General features: G+C 42.8%; 1 protein-coding gene across 7 annotated transcripts in view; it reads left to right on the forward strand.

The window, feature by feature from the left end:
* The first annotated feature begins 3,311 nt into the window (after positions 1-3,311).
* Positions 3,312-22,838, forward strand: part of c2cd5 (C2 calcium dependent domain containing 5) — a 114,677-nt gene continuing 95,150 nt past the window's right edge. For 3 of the 7 annotated variants that reach the window (XM_078235302.1, XM_078235295.1, XM_078235298.1), the window contains exons 1-4: positions 3,330-3,596; positions 9,411-9,512; positions 17,582-17,668; positions 19,740-19,911. In XM_078235302.1, coding sequence (XP_078091428.1) covers positions 9,423-9,512; positions 17,582-17,668; positions 19,740-19,911 — 349 coding nt within the window. In that variant the 5' untranslated portion in view covers positions 3,330-3,596; positions 9,411-9,422. Of the gene's footprint in view, positions 3,597-9,410; positions 9,513-17,581; positions 17,669-19,739; positions 19,912-22,838 lie in introns of all 7 variants that reach the window. The other 4 variants (XM_078235297.1, XM_078235300.1, XM_078235296.1 and 1 more) reach the window with 4 other exon arrangements.

The following is a 22,838-nucleotide window of genomic DNA, read 5'->3' on the forward strand; positions in this document are numbered from 1 at the left end:
AGTCTGACAGCAGCAGGGAAGAAGCTGTTCTTGAGTCGATTGGTTCGTGACCTTGGACTTTTGTATCTTTTACCCGACAGAAGAAGGTGGAAGAGAGAATGTCCGGGCTGCGTGGGGTCCTTAATTATGCTGGCTGCTCTGCCGAGGCAGCAGGAAGTATGGACTTAGTTATTTGATGGGAGACTGGTTTGTGTGATGGATTGGGCTACATTCACGATCTTTTGTAGTTGCTTGTTCATTTATTTATTGTTGTGCCAAACCTCATTTTTCTCAAATTTGCTTATTGGCCTCTTGAATAGAAAAAAATTACAAAAAGGTTAGACCAGCCTGATGTAGAGAGTCACATGGGAGAAGTAGAGTGAGGTAAGTTTGATAGAAGTCAGCATGGACTGTATCCTATATACATATGTATATATTATGTGTTATTAACGAACAGTTATATTTCGCCCATACAAGCCTCTAAACTCCTTCATGAGACGACACACCTTCCAACAAGTATGTCATGTCTCATTGGCAGCACAGACTCAGAAGTGGTGGTACATTCACGTACAATGAGAAGGGAGTGGTCCTGCAAGTCCTCAACCTCAACACTGGACCCATGAAGTCTCATGGCATCTGCTCAGACATAGACCAAAGATGTGCAGGTTAGGTGGATTGGCCATGCTAAATTGCCCCTTAATGTTACAAGATATATAGGTGAGGGGATCAGCAGGCTAAATAGGTTACGGGGTCAGCCTAGGTAAGAGTCAGTGCAGACTCAATGGGCCAAATGGCCTCCTTCTGCACTCTAGGGATTCTATGATAGATAAGGAAAACTCTTGCTGATGACAACCTACCACTTTCCCTATTTATGAATCATGTTGAGAACCATTTGGACAAAGTACCAGGTGTAGCAAGGGCACAGAATGTACACTGGATGGGAGATTTCAATGCTCATTAAAAAGTGTGACTATCAAGCAGCCTTTACTCAACAATAACTTGCTCACCTTGACCAGGACCATTCAACTCTGATCTTATTATAGTCTTAATCCAAATATGAACGATGAGCTGAATTCCGGTATGTGGTAAAAGTAATTAACCTTCAAATCAAGGCAGCAATTGATTGAATGTAGCATCAAAGAGCGCAAGCAAAATTGAAGTCAATGAGAATCAGAGGAAAGCTCTCTACTGGCTGGAGTCATGCCTAGCACAAAGGAAGGCAGTTGTGACAATTGGATTCCAATCATCTCAGCCTCAGGGGTTCATTGTAGGAGTGCGTTAGGGATGTGTCCCAGGCCAAACCATGCTTCATCAACGACTTTCGCTGTATCAGGCAGTTTGAAGTGGTGACATTTGCTATTTGCACTGATCATTTTCATTCTGACTCTTCAGATTATGAAGCAGTCTGTGCCCGTATGCACTTGTTCAACGTTCAGGTTTGGGCTAATAAGTAGCAAGTCACATTTGCACCACACAAGCATCAGGCAATGACCATCTTCAACAAGAGATGTTGAAGCCACCTCCTCTTGACATTGAACAGCATTACCATCATCAAATCTCTCACTATCAACATCCTGGATGCTCACCGTTGACCAGAAACTGAACAGGGTCAGCCAAATAAATGCTGTGGCTACAAGAGCAGAGCAGTGACTGGATATTCTGTGGCAAGTGACTCATCTCTTGACTGCCTAAAAATCTGTCCATCATCTACAAGGCACACATCAAGAATGCAATGGAATACTTTCCATTTGCCTGGATGAGTGCAGCTCCAACAAAACTCAAGAAGTTCAATACTATCCAGAAAGAAACAAATTGCTCAATTGGCAACCCATCCAGCACTAAAACATTTACCCATTCCAGTACTGGCAGAGTGTGGGTGCAGTGTGCACCAGTGACAGGATGCACTGCAGCAACTCACCAATATGAGTGACGCCAACATCTCATGACCACACTTTTAGAAATTCTGAAACATGTTGCTTGTGTTGTTATAAAACAACAGCAAAGTTTTTAAAAACTACATAAACATAAATCTAAACTTTAAGCCTTTGTTGAAGAAATACTGATCCAGTCTTTTCCAGCTTTGTCGACTATATCTGGTTAAATCTTCCCTTCTAAGTCACAACACTATGTTAATGATTCGGAATCCCTTTTCTCTGCTGACTGAGGTTGTCATTTTTGTCATGATGATGCAGTTTTATTTTGTAAGTCAATGAACAATACCTATCAGAACCAGCAATGACTCATTTTGTCTGTTCATTGGACTGGCATTAGTGAAAACCCAGAACTTAAGAGGTGCTTCCATCTGAAAATCAAAAATTGAGAAATTCACAAAGCAGTTCCTCAATACTCTGGTCTTGACAGGGCTAATCTGCTCTATTGCTGGCTTGGAGGATGGTATGCATCCAATTACAAAAGGTCGTGAATGTAGCCCAATCCATCACGCAAACCAGCCTCCCATCCATTGACTCTGTCTACACTTCCCGTTGCCTCGGCAAAGCAACCAGCATAATTAAGGACCCCACATGCCCCAGGCATTCTCTCTTCCGTCTTCTTCCGTTGGGAAAAAGATACAAAAGTCTGAGGTCACGTACCAACCGACTCAAGAACAGCTTCTTCCCTGCTGCCATCAGACATTTGAATGGACCTACCTTGCATTAAGTTGATCTTTCTCTACGCCCGAGCTATGACTGTAACACTACATTCTGCACTCTCTCCTTTCCTTCTCTATGAACGGTATGCTCTGTCAGTATAGCGCGCAAGAAACAATACTTTTCACTGTATGCTAATACATGTGACAATAATAAATCAAATCAAAATCAAATGGTAACAGTCCCAGCCCATGTCAACCAGTCATTGAAACCTTACAGGGAGAGAGGAGGCCATTCAGCCCATTGAGTCTGCAACGACAATAGTTCCGCCGAGGCCCTATCCCCATAACCCCACATATTTGTTCTGCGAATCCCTCTAATTTACACTTCCCGGGACATTAAGGGGTAATTTAGCATGGCCAATCAACCTAACCCGGACATCTTTGGACTGTGGGAGGAAACTGGAGCACTTGGAGGAAACCCACGCAGACATGGGGAGAATGTGCAGACTCTGCACGGACAGTGACCCAAGCCGGGAATCGAATTGGCGCTGAGAGGCAGCAGTGCTAACCACTGTGCCGCCCAGGTGAAGTCACATCAATAAACCCAAGCATCAACATAACAGCACCACTGAGAGCCCTCTGGAGAGAGGTCAATGGGAAGACCATGTATGGCCAGCACACTGTCATTGTCTATGGCCATGCTGGGGGAGGTCAGACAGGGGTCACTGGCTGGGCCTCACCCGGAAGTGAAAATGTAGCCGACACCGGAAGTAAACCCGCGAGTACTGAGCGAGACGTTGGAGCTCCGCGAAATTGATGTCTATTTATTTTTGAGCGGGAGGCGGGGGAAAGACTTCAATCTGAGGGAGAGGAAGGGGGATTGTGAGGAGCCTGGGCCGCAGGTAGTGATTGTCCATGAGGCGCGGGGCCTGGCGCCTGTCGAGGCCTCGGCCCCGGTTATGGGTGAAGAGGCGGATGGCGGGCCTCTGAGCTGTGCCGGGGGCCGCGGCCCGGATCCCGAGGCCTGGTTCGTACTCATTCTCCCGCTGTCAGGGGGTTTATTGGAGAAGGCGGTTCAGGTAGACAAAGGCAGAAGGCAGGGCTTCCTTCTTGTCCCTCCGGGCAGGAATCTGCCTGTCCTTAACCTGACAACGTTTATTTTATTAGTGTCACAAGTAGGCTTATATTAACACTGCAATGAAGTTACTGTGAAAATCCTCTGGACAATCTGCTCACACTCTCAAAACAGAAAATGCTGGCAAAGCTCAGTAGGTCTGGCTGAGAGAAGCAAGAGTTAATGGCCCAAGTCCCATATGACTTAGAATCATAGAATCCCTACAGTGCAGAAGGAGGCCATTTGGCCCATCGTGTCTGCACTGAACACAATCGTACCCAGGCACTATTCCTGTAACCCCCCATATTTACCCTGCCAGTCTCCCTGACACAAAGGGGCAATTTAGTATAGCCAATCAACCTAACCTGCACATCTTTGGACTGTGGGAGGAAACCGGTGCAAACTCCACACTTCTTTAGAAATGTGCTTCATGCTGTTGGGAAAGGAGGAGGGCCGATTTACTCTCATTGCTGCTGTTTGGCTGTATTTTAATCACTTTATCGCTGTAGTGTTCCTTCCCCGTGTTGCAAAGTCTTGACTTTCCCTACACTGTTCGGATTACTTTCCCTTCACCTCTTTTTTTTCCCCTTCCTCTTTTAGGTCTCAGGCGCACCCTGTTTGCACTTCAGTTCCGTGGTACTATCTTGAGAATCCCAGCCCCTTTGCGGTATCCAACCCAATATTTATCCCTCTGCCAGCCACTAAAATAAGTTGTCTGGTCATTTATCACATTGCTCTTTGTGGCAGCATGTTATGTGCAAATTTGTTGCCGCAATTACAACATTACAATAGTGACCAGACTTCAAAGGTACTTCATTGGCTGAATTACCACAGGGAATTTCACAGTAACTTCATTGCAGTGTTAATGTAAGCCTTACTTGTGATTAATAAATAAACTTTAACTTGTTTTTGGAACATGCAGTGGTTGTGGAAGACATTTATATGAAGGAATATTATTTCTAAAGATGGTATGAGCTGAGTGACAAAACAGTCTGGACAATAATAGGGCTTAGGAACAGGAGAAAGCCATTCATATTTCCTTGAGCCTACTGCACCATTCAATTGAGTCATAGATGCTGCTTGATTCTCCCTTAACAACCGAGCTAAAACTTTTATAACCATTCACTAACTTTTTTGTGGAGGCAGATTCTAAATTTTAGCTACTCTTTCCGTGGAAGAGTGCTTCTTGATTTCAGCCCTGAATGAATTGGATCTAATTTTAAGATTCTGCTCCCTTATAGATTCCCAGGCAAGCCCATGTTGCATGCTTTGTTAAAGGTGATTGACTAGTTTGGTGTTCTGCAAAATTGCAGAAAGCAACTATGGGTACATAAAAATATAATATATAAGAAAAGCTAACTGGTTTCCTTCCATTCTTGATTTGATTTTGATTTGATTTATTATTGTCACATGTATGAGCATTGAGTGAAAAGTATTGCTTGTACGCTATACAGACAAAGCATACCGTTCATAGAGAAGGAAATGAGAGTGCAGAATGTAGTGTTATAGTCATTGCTAGGGTGTAGAGAAAGATCAACTTAGTACAAGATAGGACTATTCAAAAGTCTGGCAGCAGGGAAGAAGCTGTTCTTGAGTTGGTTGGTACATGAACTCAGACTTTTGTATATTTTTCCCAACAGAAGAAGGTAGAAGAGAGAATGTCCGGGGTGTGTGGGGTCCTTAATTATACTGGCTGCTTTGCCGAGGCAGTGGGAAGCGTAGACAGTCAATGGATGGGATGCTGGTTTGCGTGATGGATTGGTCTACATTTATGACCTTTTGTAGTTTCTTGTGGTCTTGGGCAGAGCAGGGGCCATACCAAACTGTGATACAACCAGAAAGAATGCTTTCTATGATGCATCTATAAAAGTTGGTGAGAGCCATAGCTGACATGCCAAATTTCCTTGGTCTTCTGAGAAAGTAGAGGCGTTGGTGGGCTTTCTTAACTATAGTGTCGGCATGGTGTGGGGGACCAGGGCAGGTTGCTGGTGATCTGAACACCTAAAAACTTGAAGCTCTTGACCCTTTCTACTCTGTCCCTGTTGATGTAGACAGGGGCATGTTCTCCTTTACGCTTCCTGAAGTCGATGACAATCTCCCTCAATATTTTGTTGACATTGAGGGAGAAATTATTGTCGCCACATCAGTTCACCAGATTCTCTATCTCATTCCTGTACTCTTGTCTCGTCATTGTTTGAGATCCACCCCACTACGGTGGTGTCATCAGCTGACTTGAAAATCGAATTGATGGGGAATTTGGCCACACAGTCATAGATGTATAAGGAGTATATAGGGGGGCTGAGAACACAGCCTTGTGGGGCACCAGTGTTAAGGATGATCATGGAGGAGATGTTGTTGCCCATCCTTACTGACTGTGGTCTGAGAGTTAGGAAGTTCAGGATCCAATCGCAGAGGGAGGAGCTGAGTCCTCGGCCCCAGAGTTTGGAGATGTGTTTCGTGGGAGTAATGATGTTGAAGGCTGAGCTGTAGTCGATAAATAGGAGCCTGACATAGAACATAGAAAAACTACAGCACAAAACAGGCCCTTCGGCCCCACAAGTTGTGCCGAACATATCCCTACCTTTTAGGCCTACCTATAACCCTCCATCCTATTAAGTCCCATGTACTCATCCAGGAGCCTCTTAAAAGACCCGATTGAGTTTGCCTCCACCACCACTGACAGCATAGGTGTCTTTGTTATCTATGTGTTCCAGCGTTGAGTGCAGGGCCATCTGCTGTGGATCTGTTGCGGCAGTAGGCAAACAGTAGTGGATGCAGGTAGTCCAGGAGGCTGGAATTGATTTGTGCCATGATTAACCTTTCGAAGCACTTCAAAATGATGGATGTCAGAGCCACTGGCCGATGGTCATTACGTAACGCTCATTCTGGTAATGTTGTTGGAGTATAATTGAGAGGGTTCATGGTCTCATGGGGGTTGGTTGCCCTCAGATATCTTAGCTCAGCAGATTTTAAAGGTTTTAAATGTTTAGCCTGTGTTATGTCGTGGTGGTGGGGGGTGGTGGGGGGAGGGGGGGGTGTGAAGAGCATCCCATATGGGACTCGCCTTCGCTCTGTGCGTTAGCTTTTTAGAATGTTTTTTGATATTGATTAATGATGAGGTCCCTCAACTTTTTTTCTCAGTAGCCTGGGACTACTGCTGCCAATTTCAATACAACCATGAGATCTTAGTTGGTACTCTGCTATTTTCTTTAGAACTAGAATCAAAAGCAGGACCTTGTTGAAGTGTTTGGCTTCATTCTGTAGGTTTGGTTTAAAGGATCTGTCTTTGCCTTTGTTCTTGACTTCAAGTTCTCATTCATGTTTATGCAATAATAATGATTGGTGCTGAAAAATGTCAGAGTGGATTGAAGTAGATTGAACCTAATTTCAAAGCAGATTAAGCAGACTCCACATTTGCAATGCTAGTTATACTGATACAAGGGGAGAATATTCATATGAAAGTTTTTGGCGAATGAGGTTATAGTATTTATGTACATCTGCTTTGCGACTTCAATCAAATAAGGGGCTGGAGTGGGAGAGGTTGATTGAAAGTCTGTAAGGTTGAAAGTGTGGACAGTGATTCATGCTCGTTACAAGAGTTCCTTTTGCTCCAAGTTGCTAGAGCTAGAAAGAATGATGATGATTCGTCATTGGTGTAGACTCGATGGGCCAAATAACCTGTTTCTGCACTATAGGGACTCTGTAGGAATTTTATGATTCAGTAAAGGAGTTGAAAATAGAGGATTGTTGAAACTTCAGATTTGTTTGTACTTAGTCATGGTGGTCACTTTTATTATTGTAGTATTGTACATCAACTGTCAATTTGCAGTTATGTAGTGTCCTTAATATAGGCTACTTAGAGACTTCACAGTTAAACTGCCAGTAAGCCAGCAATGGAAATTCAGAGTAGTTATTTAGTACCTTTAAATAATTGAAGTGTGAACATTTTTGATTTTTGTAATGTGTGTAACCTTGAGATTTACAGCTTATGCTATCAACTTGCAACCACTAAAGTTTCTGTGAACTATTAATATAGTGCATCCAACTCCCATATCTGTCAGAACAGTAAATCATTTATGTGACCCTCGTATTGAATCAAAGCAGGCTCAAGCAGCAATAATAAATATACTTAGCGTTTTCTGAATAGATAACAATTTGGACAGGTGCAGAAAGTAAGCTAACTTTCCAGCTGATGTAACTCCGTGCACCTGTAACTTGTGTGTCTGGTTTGTTTGCTAAACACTTGGAATGCTCATCAGAATTCTAGTCTGAATTCAGAAAACTCACATTTGGTCAACCTTTGTTAATGTTCACTATTGTAAATTGCTATGTTGACATGCCCCTTCTGAGGTTGCTTCTGTGGAATGAGTTGAATTATCCAATTATGCTATCATGTTGCATTTTTAAAAAAAATTAGTAATGCATGAGACAATTTTTTTCAAGGTTCATACAATTTTTCTCCATGTTCATTTGCTCATTCCATATAAGCAGCGTTCAAAAGCTACAGTGATGTATCAAATATTTCAAAATAATTTTATGTATTAACGTGTTGATTTTTATTCAGAGCAGAAAACCAAGTACGTGTGCTTAATTCCCAACGTCAAAGCTACTAACCGCATGCCACCCATTTAATGATGATTGCATGATAGCTTGCTTATTAATCTTAAGCCTGCAGCTCTGTAGAAACTGATATCTACCTGGCTCAAAATCAATCTAGGAACTGTCAAATTCTGCAGCACCTCTCAGACACCTCTCTGCATTTTTTCTCCAAGTTCTTATTCATCTCTGTATCAGAAAAAGATGCAAGTATATTATAATGCAAAATGTTCAGATTTATAACTATTTTAACACTAACTGTCATAAAAAATCTTATGCTTCCAACAACTTGATTAGTAATAGATAGAAAACAAATCTGTTCTGCACTATTTTTATAATATCAGCAATTTCAAGGATCCTCCCCTACTGCCCCTCTTGGCAAGCCAATGAATGTAAAGGCTGGCTTATTTGTAAGTATCTGAACTTACATGAATGAAGTGATATATTTAATGTCCCACTAAATGTTCAAGCTATTTAAAAAGATTCGGTCATTATAAAGATAATGTAGAACAAATCTATTCTCTATTAATAATTAATTCGTTGGAAGCATAATATCTTACGATGGGTAGTGTTAAAATAGTTACAAATCTAAACATTTTATATTTATAATATACTTGCATCTTTTTCTTAATGTGCTGTCCTTAAGCAACAAGTGCAAACATGGGATCAGCTGCAGTATGTTTTCGAGGCATCCAGCTGATCCCTTGCTATCATTCTGGATCCTAGCATGCCATCTCTCAGTCTGATACAAAGCCCTGGATAAACATCACTGTAGCTCTTTGAGAAAATAAAAGCCATTTTGTTTGGCTCCTACCTGAAATTTTGACTTTGGCCATTAGTTCCACTTCTGTCTTCAGCTACTCACTTAAACTGAAACAGGAAATACTAGATAGCCTCATGTCTCTTCATTGTTGGGAGTTAGAGTAATTGACCTCATTCTGCAAAATGGTTGTGTGTGTGTGTTTGTGAACTGTCTGTTGGTTTAATACTGAGTGCAAGATTGAGGTATTCTTTCTAACTTTATGCTTTAGTGCTCTGATTACATAGCATCTCTTGGAGGTTTTGAAGTTAGACAGGTACTTGATGGAAGACTGATCAGATACAGCTAACTAATCTGCCTTTATTTTCTAGCAAAGACTAACGATGCCAGGGAAGCTGAAAGTCAGGATTGTGGCTGGCCGGCATCTGCCGGTTATGGACAGGGCCAGTGACCTAACTGATGCATTTGTAGAGGTTTGTACAAATTACATGAAGTATCTTATTGTGATTAGTGTTTATCAATGCACCAGACAGTGCAGATGTGATCCTTGATGTGGTGAATTTGCTGTCTTCACTGACTTCAGATACATGAGATGCCAATAGATAAGCATCAATTGCAAGAAGTGCAGAGAGCAAAGTTGAGGAGAGGAAGAAAAGCAAAGTTATCAAGAGGCCGCTCAAAGAATAAGAGAACGATTCAAGGTGACACAGTGGTTAGCTGTCTCACCGCACCAGGAACCCAATTCCGGCCTTGGGTGACTGGAGTTTGTACATTCTCTCTGTGTCTGTCGGTTTCTTCTGGGTGCTCTGGTTTGCTCCCACAGTCCAAAGATGTGTGTGTTAGGTCGATTAGCCATTGTAAATGCGTAGGGTTATGGGGATAGGGTGGAGTGGCGGGATAGAGTGGAGCGACGGACTTGGGTGGAGTTCTCTTTCAGAGAATCAGTGCAGACCCGATGGGCTAAATGGCCTCTTCCTGCACTGTTGTTCTAAGAACTGATGTGGAGATGCCGGCGTTGGACTGGGGTAAACACAGTAAGAGGTCTCACAACACCAGGTTAAAGTCCAACAGGTTTATTTGGTAGCACGAGCCACTAGCTTTCGGAGCGCTGCCCCTTCATCAGGTAAGTGAGAGTTCTGTTCACAAACAGGGCATATAAAGACACAAACTCAATTTACAAAATAATGGTTCGGATGCGAGTCTTTACAGGTAATCAAGTCTTAAAGGTACAGGCAATGTGAGTGCAGAGAGGGTTAAGCACAGGTTAAAGAGATGTGTATTGTCTCCAGCCAGGACAGTTAGTGAGATTTTGCAAGCCCAGGCAAGTCGTGGGGGTCACAGATAGTGTGACATGGACCCAAGATCCTGGTTGAGGCTGTCCTCATGTGCGGAACTTGACTATCAGTCTCTGCTCAGCGACTCTGCGTTGTCGTGTGTCGTGAAGGCCACCTTGGAGAACGCTTACCCGAAGATCAGAGGCCGAATGCCTGTGACTGCTGAAGTGTTCCTCAACAGGAAGAGAACACTCTTGCCTGGTGATTGTCGAGCGGTGTTCATTCATCCATTGTCGTAGCATCTGCATGGTCTCCCCAATGTACCATGCCTCGGGACATCCTTTCCTGCAGCGTATCAGGCAGACAACGTTGGCCGAGTTGCAAGTGTATGCACCGTGTACCTGGTGGATGGTTTCTCACGCGAGATCATGCCATCCGTGTCGATGATCCGGCACGGCTTGCAGAGGTTGCTGTGGCAGGGTTGTGTGGTGTCGTGGTCACTGCTCTCCTGAAGGCTGGGTAGTTTACTGTGGACAATGGTCTGAGGTTGTGCAGTTGTTTGAAGGCAAGAAGTGTGGGGATGGCCTTGGCGAGATGTTTGTCTTCATCAATGACATGTTGAAGGCTCCGTAGAAGATGTCGTAGCTTCTCCGCTCCGGGGAAGTAGCAGACGACGAAGGGTACTCTGTCCACCGTGTCCCGTGTTTGTCTTCTGAGGAGGTCTCTGTGGTTTTTCGCTGTGGCGCGTCGGAAGCATCCCCCACGACGATGGCATCACTGCTGCTGCTTCAGTACTCAACGCCGACAACTGCCAATCTCCAGATGCAATTTTACAACTCATCCGCTTCATCCTGGACCACAATATCTTCACCTCCAACAACCAGTTCTTCATCCAGACACACACAACAGCCATGGGGACCAAATTCGCACCTCAATATGCCAACATCTTCATGCACAGGTTCAAACAAGACCTCTTCACCGCACAGGACCTTCAAACGATGCTATACACTAGATACATCGATGACATTTTCTTCCTTTGGACTCATGGTGAACAATCACTGAAACAATTATATGATGACATCAACAAATTCCATCCCACCATCAGACTCACCATGGACTACTCTCCGGAATCGGTTGCATTCTTGGACACACGTAACTCCATCCAGGACGGTCACCTCAGCACTTCACTGCACCGCAAGCCCACAGATAACCTCACGATGCTCCAGTTCTCCAGCTTCCACCCTAAACATGTTAAAGAAGCCATCCCCTACGGACAAGCCCTCTGTATACAGGATCTGCTCAGATGAGGAGGATCGCAACAGACACTCCCAGATGCTGAAAGATGCCCTCATAAGAACAGGATATGGCGCTCGACTCATCGATTGACAGTTCCGACACGCACAGCGAAAGACCGCACCGACCTCCTCAGAAGACAAACACTGGATACGGTGGACAGAGTACCCTTCGTCGTCCAGTACTTCCCCGGAGCGTAGAAGCTACGACATCTTCTACGGAGCCTTCAACATGTCATTGATGAAGATGAACATCTCGCCAAGGCCATCCCCACACCCCCACTTCTTGCCCTCAAACAACCGCACAATTTCAAACAGACCATTGTCCGCAGCAAACTACCCAGCCTTCAGGAGAACAGTGACCACGACACCACAGCAACCTCTGCAAGACGTGCCGGATCATCGACACGGATGCCATCATCTCACGTGAGAACACCATCCACCAGGTACACGGTACATACACTTGCAACTCGGCCAACGTTGTCTACCTGATACGCTGGAGGAAAGGATGTCCCGAGGCCTGGTACATTGGGGAGACCATGCAGATGCTACGACAATGGATGAATGAACACCGCTCGACAATCACCAGACAAGAGTGTTCTCTTCCTGTTGGAGAACACTTCAGCAGTCACAGGCATTCGACCTCTGATCTTCGGGTAAGCGTTCTCCAAGGTGGCCTCCACGACACACGACAACGCAGAGTCGCTGAGCAGGGACTGATAGCCACATTCCGCACACATGAGGACGGCCTCAACCGGGATCTTGGGTTCATGTCACACTATCTGTAACCCCCACGACTTGCCTGGGCTTGCAAAATCTCACTAACTGTCCTGGCTGGAGACAATACACATCTCTTTAACCTGTGCTTAACCCTCTCTGCACTCACATTGCCTGTACCTTTAAGACTTGATTACCTGTAAAGACTCATTCCAACCATTATTTTGTAAATTGAGTTTGTGTCTTTATATGCCCTGTTTGTGAACGGAACTCCCACTAACCTGATGAAGGGGCAGCGCTCCGAAAGCTAGTGGCTTGTGCTACCAAATAAACCTGTTGGACTTTAACCTGGTGTTGTGAGACTCCTTACTGTGTTCTAAGAACTACGAACTAAGAACTATACAGCCCTCTTGTCAGCTGGGCAAGAAACCTACCAATAAACTGTCAGCTGGTTTCACTGTCATCTCGAGTCAAAAATCCTGAGTTTCAGGCCCCACTCCAGAGACATAACTGAACCTGATACTCCAGTACAGTACTAAGGGAGTCGAAAACAGAAAATGTTAGAAAATCTCAGTAGGTCTGACAGCATCTGTGGAGAGAGAATAGAGCCAACATTTCGAGTCAGGACGACCCTCCATCAGAGCTCAAAATACTAAGGGAGTGTTCCACTGACAGATATGCCATCTTTTGCATTAAGATGTTAAACTGAAGTCCAGTCTGTCGTCTCTGGGAAGCATAAAAGTTCTGGGAACCGTAAAAGCACTCCTCTAAAAGTAGAACGGCCTGGAATTTATTCCTTGGATGTTTCCCGGCAATTAGATCTAAAATATGTTTAACATTATCACTGTCAAGTTAACCCAAACAACCTCCCAATCTCATTGGAATATTACATAGAATTAAGTAGTGCGTACAGCACAAAAAGAGGCTATTCATCCCATCTAATTTGTGCTAGTATTTATATTCCACGCAAGACTTGACCCCTTCCATCAAATTCATTCCAGCCTTTCAGTGCATCTTTTTATTCATTTTCTCTCATGTACTCATCCAATTTTCTTTTGAAAGCACCACAGCTGTTTGTCTCAACCACTACCCATGGTAGTGAATTCCACATTCTAACCACTTTGAGTAAAGAAATTTCTCCTCCTCTTGCATTTATTAGTAACTACCTTGTTTTTAAGGCCCCAGATTTGGATTGTCCCCCAAGTGGAAACATTCTCTCCGCATCTACCATTTTCAACCCATTCTTAAGTTTAAAGACTTCTGTCAGGGCACCTTTAAACTTTCTTTATTTGAAAGAATGAAGCTTTAACTTGTACAATCATTCCCACAAACTTTAATCTTGAAGTTTTGGGGCCAGAATTCTACTATGAATGTGGCCTGATTGGATTTATGCAAGTTTAATATAACCTCACGACTTCTGAATTTTTCACCCCAAGGCAAAAAAACTACATTGCTTTGTTAGTTTTAATTGCTTTGCTGATCAATGATGCTGTTTTTAGTGACTGAAATATCATGGGCACCTTAGTAAATGATAAAATACATGGGGTAGAGGAGACAAGGGATATTAGTGAATCACGGACGGCGTGGTTAGCACTGTTTCCTCAGCGCCAGGCACCTGGTTCAATTCCTGGCTTGGGTCACTGTCTGTGCGGAGTCTGCACATTCTACCTGTGGCTGCATGGGTCTCCTCTGGGTACCTATTCTCCTCCCACAGTCCAAAAGGCATGCTGAATAGGTGCATTAACCATGCTAAATTCTCCCTCAGTGTACCCAAACAGGTGCCAGAGTGTGACGACTAGGGGATTTTCACAGTAACTTCATTGCAGTGTTAATGTAAGTCTAATTGTGATACTAATATAAATAAATTTCTATTTGCTTTAATATAAATTTGATTTATTATTGTCACATGTATTAGTATATAGTGAAAAGTATTGTTTCTTGCGCACTATACAGAGAGAGAGCATACCGTTAATAGAGAAGGAGATGAGAGACTGCAGAATGTAGTGTTACAGTCATAGCTAAGGTGTAAAGAAAGATCAACTTAATGCAAGCTAGGTCCATTCAAAGGTCTGATGGCAGCAGGGAAGAAGCTGTTCTTGAGACGGTTGCTACGTGATCTCAGCAGTTTATATTTTTTTCCCCGACGGAAGAAGGTGGAAGAGAGAATGTTTGGGGTGCGTGGGGTCCTTGATTATGCTGGCTGCTTTGCTGAGGCAGCAGAAAATGTAGACAGAGTCAATGGATGGGAGGCTGGTTTGCGTGATGGATTGGGCTACATTCACGACCTTTTGTAGTTTCTTGCGGTATTGGGCAGAGCAGGAGTCATACCAAGCTGTGATACAACCAGAAAGAATGCTTTCTATGGTGCATCTGTAAAAGTTGGTGAGAGTCGTAGTTAACATGCCAAATTTCCCTGGTCTTCTGAGAATGTAGAGGCGTTGGTGGGCTTTCTTGACTATAGTATCGGCATGGGAGGACCAGGACAGGTGTTTGGTGATCTGGATGCCTAAACATTTTAAGCTGTTGCCCTTTCTACTGCGTCCCCATTGATGCTTCCTGAATTCGATGACAACCTCCTTCGTTTTGTTGACATTGAGGGAGAGATTATTGTCACCGCACCAGTTCACCAGATTCTCGATCTCATTCCTGTACTCTGTCTCGTCATTGTTTGAGATCCGACCCACTACAAAAATCGAATTGGAGGGGAATTTGGCCACACAGTCATAGGTGTATAAGGAGTACAGTAGGGGGCTGAGAACACAGCCTTGTGGGGCACCGGTGTTGAGGATGATTGTGGAGGAAGTGTTGTTGCCTATCCTTACTGATTGTGGTCTGTGGGTTAAGAAGTTCAGGATCCAGTCACAGAGGGAGGAACCAAGGCCCAGGCCACGGAGTTTGGAGATGAGTTTCACAGGAATAATGGTGTTGAAGGCTAAGCTGCAGAAATGGATGTAAATAAAATTCGTTCTCATTGAAAGGTGCAGCAAAAAGGTCATGTTACACTAAAACAACAAAATAATGGTTTTCTTTTCTACTGTGTGTCCAAATTGTTCTCAATATTTAGAAATTGAGTAAATACTCAATGAGATGCTCACATTTTTGAGAGTTTGGCTTGGCCAGGCCAGTGTTGTGGGAGAATCCTTTAGCCGATGGTTTGGTGGAAGGCAGTTCAAAGATCACAGACTTGGGCACATGTAGTTGCATGTGCAACTCACTTGCATGCAAAGTCCCATTTATACTCGAGACATGTTATCTGGGTGGATACCACTTGTGCGGCTTCAAAGATCATGAATTTTGGGTGTAAGTGATTTGTACCGAGGTTACCTGCAATGACCCCTCTCCTTTTCAAAAAGAATCCTTGAACTTTCTGACTTGCAAATTACAGCCCCAGTACAAGCACCCTTTCTTCTCCAATGTCCTCGAATGTACTGTCACCTCCCAAGTCCATGTCCGCTTTCTTGAAACTTTGATTCTCCCCAATCAGATTTCCAACCGGCCAAAATACTAGAATGGCCCTTATCAAAGCAACAAATTAAATCCAATGTGACTGTAACTATGGTAAACTATTTTCCTTGTTTGCCTTGACCTGTTTGCCTCTTTGACCTCTTCTTGCCTCTCCTGTCAAAGGCAGAGATGACTTGCAAAGTCTTATCTACCCATTTCCAGGCGGCACGGTGACACAGTGGTTATCACTGCTGCCTCACAGCGCCAGGGACTCGGGTTTGATTCCTGGCTTGGCTCACTGTCTGTGTGGAGTTTGCACGTTCTCCCAGTGTCTCTGTGGGTTTCATCTGGGTTTCTTCCTCCCACAGTCCAAAGATTAGGTAAATTGGCCATGCTAAATTCTCCCTCAGTGTACCCGAACAGGTGCCGGAGTGTGGGGACTAGGAGTTTACACAATAACCTCACTGAAGTGTGAAGTAAACTGACTTGTGACTAGCAATTTTACTTTAACTCTGGACTCTCAAGGATCTATCCCTGGTACCTTCCTATTTCTCATTTGCATGCTGGCCTCAGTGACTTCTTATGAAAGCATACTATATGTTTCGACAAGTTCCCTAATGACAACCAGTTTGACTTCATTGTCATCTCTCTCAATCCTTCCACTCTCTGTAAGTTGACTGCTTGTCTGACATCCAGCTATTTCTTTCAGTTACATAGAGGGGAAGCCATTTTCTTTGATCCTTGCTGTAAATCTTGGCCATTGATTCCAATTAAGAATCTACTGATGACCATGAAACCGTTGTCGATTGTCAGAAAAACCCATCTGGTTCATTAATGTCCTTTTAGGGAAGGAAATCTGTCGTCTTTACCTAGTCTGGCCTACATGCGACTCCAGAGCCACAGCAATGTGGTTAATTCTCAACCTCCCATTTCCCACCCTCCATAAACTTGAGCTCATCCAAAACTTTGCTGCCCTTATCCTTCATTCCATTTATCTGTTACCCATATGCGCACTGATTTGCATTGGCTTCAGCTCTGACAACACCTCAATTCTAAAATTCTCATCCTCATTTTCAAATCCCTCTTTTGCTCCTCCCCATCCAAATCTTAAGCCTTCTCGCCCTCTGAGATTTCTATACTCTTCCAATTCTAGTCACTTGCATATCTGTTAATTACTCCATCTTTGGTGGCCTTCCCTTCAGTTACCAGGGTTATTAACTCTGGATGTCCCTTGCTAAATATCTCTATCTTTCCTACTTTTAAGGTGTCCTTGAAACCATCATCTTTGACTAAACTTTTGGCCTTAGTATCTCTGTGTGTGGCTCAGCTTCACATTTTGTTTGATCATGGTTTTTGTGAAGCACTTAGGATGTTTCGAGTACAATAAAGCACGAGATGAATGCAAATGTCACCGTTGGCTCCTGGCGCACAAAATGGAGGAAGCGCTGAGACCAGAGTTCTTCCATTGTCCTTCGCGAGGAAAGGCAAATTTTTTGGTTTCCTTTTGTTTGTGCAACCTTGCTGTGAGCAGATTGGGTACTGCATTTCCTGCTTTCCAACAGTTACTGCACTTCTAAAGTATTTCATTGACCAGGAAACTCTTCAGGCCATTTTGAAGTTGTGTAAAATTGTATACAAGTGCACAAATAGGTCACTTGTAAGTTGTTTCTGCCTGCAAACAAATGCAAAATTAATGCTGAGGGAAAAGACTGTTCTCCAAATCTTCCTCTGCTCTGATTAAAGGAGGAGGAAATGTAAGACAGCTGCAATTAAAAAGAAATGTATAAAGCTCTCTGCAACCTTTGTTTCTTACAGGTAAAATTTGGTAATACAACATTTAAGACTGATGTGTTCCCTAAATCTCTCAACCCCCAGTGGAATTCAGAATGGTTTAAATTTGAGGTAAGATTCATAACAGCTTAAACCATACCATAAGGTAGAGCAAGGTAACATTTGACTGGGAAGGTTGAATATGCATTGTGTCAAACTTTGTGTGCAATGGCTGTGGGACCAAAGAAATGAATTGCATTTTATTACCGTTACTGACAGATTCCAAGTTGAGGGAACATAGGCACTGGGAGAATGGAGAGAAATGTATTTTATATTCCTGAAAGCAAAATGACATTTTATCTACTGTGACTCTGTGACAAATACCGAGAGCTTGGAATTTGATCTACCATTTCAAACATGGCAAAGTCAGCAACTTACTTTGGTTACATAACTACGAACATAAGATTTAAGAGGAGGAGGCCATTCAGCCCTTCGAGCTTGCTCTGCCATTTGATAAGGTCTTGGCTAATCTGGCTGTGGTCTCAACTCCACTTTCTTATCTGCCCCCAATAAACGTTGACACCTTTGTCCATCAAAAATCTCTCTCATCCTACCTTGGAATAAACTCAAAAGACCCAGCCTCCCCTGCTTTCTGGAGAAGAGAATTTCACAGACAAAGGACCCTCAGAGAAAAAAAATATCTAATTTCTGTCATAAAGTGAGATCTCTAATTCTTAAGCGGTGTCCCCTCGTTCTAATCTCCCCAACATCCTCCAGGTATCTACCCCATCAGGTCCCCTCAAGATCTTTATGTTTCAGTAAGATCACCTCTCATTCTTCTAAACTCCAATGGATGTAGGCCCAACCTGTTCAACGTTTCCTCATAAGTCCCTCACCCAAGGAATTAGTTGATTAAACCTTCTCTGAACTGTTTCTAATGGAATTGTATCCTTTTTCAAATAAGGAGACCAAAACTGTACACCATTCCATATGTGGTCTCACCAAGGACCTGTATAACTGCAGAAAATGGTCCCTACTTTTTTATTCCATTCCCCTTGCAATAAATGTCAACATTCAATTCGCCTTCATGTAACTGGACTTCCCAATTCCTCTGTACTACTGAGTTTTGCAATCTCTCTGCATTTCAAGTGTATATTGCTTTTCTATTCTTCCTGCCGAAGTGGACAAGTTAGCATTTCACCACATTATACTCCATCTGCCAAATTGCCCACTCTTTGCTTTATTCTTCAAGTTCAGTACATAAGGGCACAATTCTTCCTTTTATTGTGTTACTTGTGAAGTTGCACAGCAGTTAAACCGATTCGAATATCTGAATCAAATACATACCTTTGCCCAAATTTTGTGGCATTTTGGCAGAGCAGAGGAAGCATTTTCATCCAGCTGTGCTATTTGACCTGGCAAACCTTTGATGATAAAACTGGATTCCTGATGACAATATTCATGAGCCAGTTATATGTATGTTTCATGGTGTCACCATTAACATTGGACAGGAAATCTGATATTTCCTCTGCCTGTGGATTGGTTGCCTTTTGCACTCCTCCTTCCCCTGCAACCACCATTTTATTCCTGTCCCTGTGCTACCGCTGCTTGAGCCCTCTTTTCAATTCCATTTTGCTGGTCCCCAGTTGCTGAATCTATCACACAGCCAAATTACCACATTTCCTGGCCATGCTTCACTTTTAGAAGTAGTATTAAATATTCCTCGGACTGTACATATTAAAATGGCCCAATTGTGCACCATCTACATATAATAATGAGATGCTGTGCTTCTCCAAGACTCTGCACACCTTACCAGATGTTTACATGTCGGGTTGGGGAAGACTGCAGGTTTTTTAGGGTTTAGCCATCCCTCTCCCCTGACTGCATCACAACCATCTAGTTACCCTGTGGCTTTGAAGATGCGTAGCTTCATCATAGCAACAAAACAGAACATTGCATGCTCCTGTCGTTACAACAAGATCTAGACTTCTGGTGAGTAATGTCACAGAAGCACTACTAAGCGTGCGCTTATGAGAACGAAAACAATTAGTGTCATTATCCTCATAAATTTAACTGAAACCTCAATTCCTCATGAATATTGCAAAGAACAAAATTTCCAGCCTGTAAAAACTGAGTTTAATTACAGGAAACAGTAAAATGCATGTTCCCTGGCCAATTCAATTAACTGGAAATGTGCTTGCAGGTTGATGATGAAGACTTGCAAGATGAGCCACTACAGATCACAGTACTAGATCATGACACCTACAGTGCTAATGATGCTATTGGAAAAGTATACATTGATATTGATCCTTTGTTATCCAATGAAGCTGCAGCCATTCTGTCTGGCTGGTTTCCAATCTATGACACTATTCATGGTGAGTATGGTTTTTGACAAGTGATGACCTGATTTCTATTGATAGTGTGCTGTTCTGGTAAGGGCCACTTTAACCCTGTCTTATCACAGGCTAACCTTTTTTTCAGCAAGCGCTATTATGCATATGGTACCTAGTGCAGTACTACTTAAATAGACTAAGTTCTGAATATAATCTCAGGAGTTAAAAATCTGGGTGCCATAAATGGTATTTGTTACCTGGTGTAGTCACTGTGTTCTGTTTTAAATCATATTTGCATGCAAATTTATTCAGCATCATAGTTATTTCAAAATTACAATGCAGATAAAAGGGGAAATGAACCAAGTGGTTATCTTTCTTCTGCAATGCTGGAACAGAACTTTAAAGGAACATTGCAGGACAAGGTCCACGTATCTTTGTAATATTTACAATAAACTCATTTTTTCCTTAATTAGTTGAGACTTAAATGTAAAAGCTCACTGGTGGAGGAATTTCTGTGATGTTTTGTTCCCTGGCTAATAATATCCACCTGATGGACGAGAGGTAGCCAGAAAATGTGGAGTCAAACCCTAAATATGATGAATGTGTCCCCAAACTGTCTTCTATGGGAATCAGTTTTGAGTCATGAGGGTGCCTTGGCGATGCAGGGCGTTATTAACATTCAAATCCAGCTTCCATGCAGTTGGAACTTGATTTAAAATTAACAGCAGCTGTGTGGGTTCCGAGGACTTGGGGAAACCCAGAGCAAAATGCAGCAGGACTTGCCAGTTCCAACAGGTAGATAAATACCTTTTACAGCACTCCTGTATTCCTGGAGAAGCAGGAATGATATCCAACTCATCCACCACTCCTCAAGGGAGGCTTCGCCTTCCTTCTGCCTAACATGGCCTCGCAAGCCAATGCTGCAGTCAACGACCTCCCCATCCTGTAGCTATTTAATTTGATTTTTATTCTCTTTGCTTTGCTCATTTCCTGCCCAGGGTTTATCCCCAAGGATTCCTCCAGCTGTAGCCACTTGTTTTCTCACCCGGCAATTTTGACTGGTTTCCGAACATCTTGCAAAAGAGAAAAAAATGGCATGAAGTTTCCCAGTTAAATTCAGCAAGACCTTTGTGCCCCTGGTGTTAACCAGTTTCTCCAAGTTCCCCTGCACCCTCCCAGCTCCATGTAAACATAGAGGCCATGATGTTTTAATGTGTTGAGATTCTTCCCCCTCAGTGATCATTTGCATTTATATTGCACCTCTGACATAAGATAAATGTTCAGTATTTCATATTTAGTGGAAAGGAATGGAAGAGAAAGTGATTAAGGGGAATTACTGAAGACCTGAATAAAAACGCATCAGTAAGCATCCATGAGTGTCATTTCACTTTAAGCTTTGGCCATTTAAGTTGTTGCTATTTTAATGTTGTAAAGCTTGGAATGTGTGATGTAAGGTACATTCATCCATTTGGTATAACATAACTGGTATTAGTGCAGCAATGAAGCTGACCTTATTGTCCTTGAATCCATAAATCAGATAAAATTCTGATAGAAGAATGGAAAAATGCTACAGGCACTAATTTATATTAAGCTGCTTTACCACTTACAAGTGCAGCATGAGGGTTTCTGTGCCAAACAAATGTAGTTCAGATTGATTCCAGAAATCTTGCACATGAAATGCACAAGACCAAAGAAACATTTGTCTAATTTCAATCATGTCGGAAAGTCATCAAAATTTTTTTTTTGCTAACTGGACCTAAAATCAATGGTCAGTGATACCAGTGTTAATCACTGCGTTAGGCACAGCAAGAATTTGTGTGATTTGTACCTCAGCCCAGTGAATACATCATTTACATTATGACTATAAAATCACATTCTGAACTCCCCAACTCGCACAACAAATAAAGCAGGTCCCAGAACTGAGCTTCAAAGCTATTTTTTGACCCAGGAACTGTTCTTATTATATTTTTTGCTGGAAGTGGTTATTGAAAAAGAATCCAAATCAATGAGGCCAGATCAGATTTGAAGGATAGAGGAGGGGAAGGAAGACCGCAAAAAAAAACCTAATGTACCTTGATCAACCGTGGAATGAGTAGTCTATCTGTGCAGCTCTACTTCTGGACTGGAATTTTATAGGGATGGACTAGGGATGCAGGAAAGCTGGCAAAATGGGTGGATAGCTTTCCTGCCATCATGGCATTTTGCCAATGGCGGCGGGATAGAAAGCAGGTGGCTGCCTGGAACCAAACTGAGTCACTTATGCAGCCAATTAAAAGCTTCTTCCCGTCTTCACTGGCATTTCCCAACTCCTGGGGGCCCCTATGCCACACGAGGAGACTACCCTAATAGCCCTGAGTAATCTTCCTCAGCAAAAATCCTACCAATCTCAGTTTTGAAATATTCAGTTGATCTCCAGTTTTTGCAGCTTCCTAAGGGATGGAGTTCCTGACTTCCTGTATGTGAAGATGTGCTTGGTTGACATAACCTTAAAATTAAAGCTGGGTTTTTCAGGGGTGAAGTTCAGTTGATTTGGACTGTACCACCAGAGCCAATACATGTTTTCTAACTATCCCATCAAGTCCTTCAATGATCTTGTACACCTCAATTATCCCATAATATTGGGGACAAACCTGGCCGATGCAACTTGTCTCATTATTTAACTCTTTTAGCCCCTGCATTATAGGAATGAAGATCTATTGTGTTATAATTAGAAACTCCAAGGTGTTTTGTGAAGTTGGCCTAGACCATAAGTTTTGCAATTTGAATTTGGTTAGGGTAAGCATGAGATGTTTTGTTTCAGGTATGATTCTAATGACCTACTAGCGAGCTTTTATCAAACAAAGTTTATTTAAGAATGCAATAACTTATTACCAATTACAAACAAGGAAAAAATGATATTGTGTGAATCTTAACAACTAAATGCACGGTTCCAATACTACAAACCTCCTTATAAACATATACCTGCCCCA

Source organism: Mustelus asterias, chromosome 19 (genome assembly GCF_964213995.1).
Source record: "Mustelus asterias chromosome 19, sMusAst1.hap1.1, whole genome shotgun sequence".
Lineage (NCBI taxonomy): Eukaryota > Metazoa > Chordata > Chondrichthyes > Carcharhiniformes > Triakidae > Mustelus > Mustelus asterias.